This window comes from Callionymus lyra, chromosome 18, assembly GCF_982586985.1.
Source record: "Callionymus lyra chromosome 18, fCalLyr1.hap1.1, whole genome shotgun sequence".
NCBI lineage: Eukaryota > Metazoa > Chordata > Actinopteri > Syngnathiformes > Callionymidae > Callionymus > Callionymus lyra.
The window spans coordinates 22,311,332-22,316,062 of record NC_141835.1 but is presented as its reverse complement, the minus strand read 5'-3'; the positions used below and the strand labels follow the sequence as shown (position 1 = coordinate 22,316,062).

Genomic DNA, 4,731 nt, shown 5'->3' with positions numbered 1-4,731 from the left:
AGCCCATTAGCAACTTTGACCAATAGGTCAGGTAAAGTAATAGGCGGATAAATGTTTTATTACAGATTTGCAAACGGACTTAATGGGGGCGGATGATACCTGTGCAGCCGTGCAAAGCAGGAATTCATCATTAGATTCTGTTGCTGTAATGAACACAAATCTTATGGTGGACGATTGTGTACTGTTTCAAGTGGACCTCGCTGGTCTGACCTCGATAGAGGGGTGGATGTGTGCGCCCCTTGAGAAATGACATGATCGCCAGATAGTTTCCCCTTCTGCTGCTTCTTCATTTGACATCGAGGAAGGTCGGAATTTGTGGCTTAACTTTAATATGGGATCAATACTTGGTTTTAATTCATCAAACTGATCTATGCTAAAAGTCAGATATGGCTTGTTTATCAGTATGTTTCTGCTTCACTCTTATATTCATGATAGTAGATGTTGTTTTTATGACGTCAGCCCCCTGTTATCGTGTGTTTTACATCGAGTAAACATGTGTTAGATCGGAGTGTTAACCGTGATCCTATATCAGATTTCTTTAGAGAACGGAGAATTACTATTGTTTTATTTACTGTTAAGATTATCTGACTATTTTCCTTGTCTTTGTCATGCTCAGTATTTATATGTATGTACATATATGTCAATTTATTTAAGTATTTTTTAAATATAATATCCTGGCAAGCATTTGATTAAATTCTGATCATACTTTTAAATTGATAAACAGGTAACGTGAGGAAATAGTTAACCTGCTATTAGACCCTTTTTTTTAAAGATCAACTGTGGTTGTTGTGTCACGTTTCGTCAGTTCGCTGCTCCCTCCTCTCGCCGCTCTGAGCTGAGTGTGCCGCTACTTTTCTGAATGGAAGCCAGACAGACTGAGCGCTACCACATGCTGTGCAGCGCGGCTCTTGTTTCCATCTCCGTCTCCATGGGGACCGCCAAGCGCACCAATCAGGTCGCGCGTCGCTCAAACGCGGGGAATTCAATTTCTTAAAGCAGCAGTGTCCCTTTTTTTAGCAGATACTTGTGATGCAACATCAAAAATACAGTGAAATCATTGGAACAATGTTTGTTTTTAATACATTTTACGTTTTGATCTTTTTATTAAATGTGAATTCACATGTTTAAGCTTGAGCCCATCCAGCCTACATACAAAATAGGCGTCAGTCACATCCTTTTTTAAATGCAACAGATAAACACATTTGTGTACAGATATTCACAAACTGAACGGACAGTCGATGGTGGTAGGTACTTATTTATTCAAAGATGAGTCGAAGACAGATTCACACTTGGAATGTGAAGAAACTTCTGCCCAGAACATCCGACAAAAAACTGTCTTGGCAAATAATTAGGTCATATTCCTATTATCAAACAGACTTCATGTGTGTAACCCACGTAAAAAATAAAAATCTTTGCTTTTTTGTAAGTGCAAGAAATAAAAAATACAGGTTTATGGTTAATGTTTCTTAAAAAAAGAAGGCAGTTTTCAGTTTCAAAATAAAGTTTCATTTTATGAAACAGGACTATGGAATGTTCTTTTTTTGCTCGTTTGTTCACACCGATGCCAGACCACCACTGAGTAAGACTACATTTCATTATGCTATCAATTTTCAGTCAGATTTGAGTCGAATATCCGTGTCCAAATAAAAACATTCAATTTGAGATCCATCGATTTAGTATGCACCACACCACAGGCCATATTCCATCGTTTTTGTATCAGTTCCAGCTGATTTGTTTATTCTTTTTCTGCCTGGACAGGCTTCAGCATCATAACAGGAAATGATGTCGACAGTGCACAAGTCTGTTTTTCCATCACTTGCTACAATTGTTGATGGTCTGTATCTTAAGAGTATATATTGCACAAAAAAATGAGAGGGGCGAAAAAACAGTATGTGCCATAAAAATACCAAAATCCAGTTTCACACCTGCGATCGGGACCCATCCACATATCACGAGTATGATATACATAAACTCCTAACTTTACTATATTACAGTACATATACAATCTTGAAACTAGTTCCAGCTCTGAGGTATGTGTTCCCCCATGATGCCAATGTATTGTCTACAAATACTCAACAAATCTGTTCTACAACTGTACAAAAACCTAGTTTAAAATCACAAGGCATTTTTGATGCAAGTTTAAAATTTAACTTAATCCTTAAAACCAGGACTCCCTTGCATGCTTTAAAAGAAAATGATAAAGGGAAGAAGTGCCTGAAACTCACTGAAAGCCCAGTAAGAACATTCCCTTTTTCTGTTGAACTGTACAAAAATATGCCTGAAAATATCTTACTTTGTCTTTTAAAAAGATGAGGTCTGTTATGTATCAAAATGTTCCCTCTGCACCTGTAATCTGCAGAGGTTTTAGGCTGCTGAACTTTTCCAAAAAACGAGGAGGAGGTAAACGGAATCAAGTTATAAAAAAAAGGAAAACAAACATTTGCGGCATTTAGAAATTACATTGTAAAGTCCTGAACAAATGGTCAGTTCACAGATTTTTTTTGTTGTTGTTTACTAGTCAGTCCACAGTTCGTTTTCATCTCCCTGCAGTTTTATTTTTAGTCTTAAGAGGAAAAGATGCATAGACGTTTTTTCCCTTTGTGGTCCGTTTATGCTGAACGGTACTAAATGCAGACCTACGAGGGGAAAAATCCATAAAAACCCTGTCATGCTGCCTGAAAAAAAACGCCTGTTGTTATGTTTTTGTTTGTTTTTTTTTGCTACCATCTTCATTCCTCAACCCTCTCACCTTGCCTGCTGGTCCTCCACAGAGAAAACAGGGCTAAGGGAAAACTTGACCAAGACACATATATTATTTCATCTCTCCTTCAAAAGTCTCTTTCGATCAGTATGTAAAGACCAGGTCAGAAAAGTTCGCCTCCAGCCAGTCCCCGGCGATCATCTCGCTGAGTTCTGGCGTGCAATAGTCTGGGAATTCAAAGTGAGAGCCCAGGCTGCCCTCACTGAACGAGTCCAAGTCCTTATCCACAAGCGACAGTGAGAGGTTTCCTGAATTGGGGTTCCCCAGCTCCGAGCCCGGGGCGCTGGGAGCGAAATTTAGGCTAAAGTCAAACAGCAGATCGTCCGCGTCCTCGCCTGAGGACGAGCTGCTGGAGGAGGAAGAGGAGGAAGAGGAGGAGGATGTGGAGACCGACCTGGTGGATGCTGGTGAGACGGCAGCGGCGTGAAAAGCGCCCTGCTTGGTAATGTTTTTGATATTATAAAAGAGTCGGTTGTTGCTCCGCACTTCTTCGTACATGCTCGCGCCCTCGGACTCGGCCGACGAGCTCAAAGTTGGACTCGCGGGAACTTTGGCGACGCCGTACGGCCGCGCGCGCTCCTCGCCGCCCGCCTTAATCCGCATCCGGTAGTCCTCCTCGTAGTCGTCGTCGTCGTCCTCGTCGGTGAGCTCGATCTTCATCGCCTTGGTCACCTTCAGGCTGGGGAAGGCGCAGTCGTCCAGGTAGGACTTGGAGCCGGACTTAGTCTTGATCTTGGAGCACTTCTTGCTGGGGGTCTTGGCGAGCTTGCCGCACTTCTCCGGGGACGGCGCCGAGGACTTGGAGCTGTCCAGCTTCGGCTTCTTCTTGGGCCGGTACTTGTAGTCGGGGTAGTCGGCCATGTGTTTGAGCCGCAGCCGCTCCGCCTCCCGGATGAACGGGATCTTCTCGCCGTCCTTCAGCATCTTCCACCGCTTGCCCAGGCGCTTGGAGATCTCCGCGTTGTGCATGTCCGGCGACTGCTCCATGATCTTCCTCCGCTCGATCTTGGACCAGACCATGAACGCGTTCATGGGTCTCTTGATGTGGCCGGTGGCGGTCTTGCACCAGTCCGGGTTGATCGGCACCGGGCTGCACGCCATGAACTCGCTCTCCTCCGAGTCCGAGGCCACCCGTGACATGCTGCCGTCCGTCTCGCTGCTGTCTGCGTGCTGCACCATGGTCACTCTGGACGCATGGACGCTTCAAACTCTTCTGTCTGTGCTCACGTAAACGCGTCTCAAGCTCTGAACTCTTTTTCCAGAGTTACAAACTGCCTTCTTAACTGGTGATCGGCTTTTTCATGTCCCCTGCGTCACGCGCCGCCGACCAATCGCGTGGCTTCCACTCCGCCCCGCAGACTCCATCCAAGACTCCCCTTAACCCTTTTATTCCTCCTCCGCTGAACTCCCATTGGAGTGGAGGTGGGGATTTGTGGTACACATTGTCTGGGGCAACACGTCGGGCGAGACACGCATATTAAACACGCAGTTAGCGCCGCGCGCCCGCGCGCTCCAAAGTCGAGCGTCAAGTGCGCGGCGAGATTGGAACACTGAAAAAAAAAACAGCAAGTGATGTGACACATAAATCCGGCTTGATCGTCTTTATAGATGAAAAAAAAAAACCTTCCAGACGCTGTTCCTCCCAGCCTGAGGTGGGATACTGAAGGTGGCGCTTGGACACTGTTGCGTGGGCGCGCCTGCTCCACGGACGGTCTGTCTGCTCTGGAAGGATATATTATAGCGACTGGTAATGGCTTCGGTGGAAACTCAATGCTATCATTAGCTTTAATATAATCTATCATTTCACAGTCCCTCCCTGCTAAGTTTTTTTTAATCAGATCCTCTGTTCCTCGTGAGCTTTCCTCACTGCTGTTTGTTTCCATTTCCAGAAGTAGGTCAGTAGTACATTCTGTGTTATGGTTCTTGTTTACAGTGATGTGGCACTGTAGGCTCAGATAAACATGCATATT

The 4,731-nt window shown here is 44.8% G+C and overlaps 1 protein-coding gene across 1 annotated transcript; it reads right to left on the bottom strand.

The window, feature by feature from the left end:
• Positions 1-1,068: 1,068 nt before the first annotated feature.
• On the bottom strand, positions 1,069-4,213 carry sox11a (SRY-box transcription factor 11a). The gene has a single exon (XM_087779419.1). The coding sequence runs from the start codon at positions 3,938-3,940 to the stop codon at positions 2,846-2,848; it is 1,095 nt and encodes a 364-aa protein (XP_087635545.1). The 5' UTR covers positions 3,941-4,213; the 3' UTR covers positions 1,069-2,845.
• Positions 4,214-4,731: the final 518 nt, after the last annotated feature.

Excerpts from the sequence above, each read along its gene's own strand:
- sox11a (XM_087779419.1), bottom strand. The coding sequence starts at position 3,940 with ATGGTGCAGCACGCAGACAGCAGCGAGACGGACGGCAGCATGTCACGG.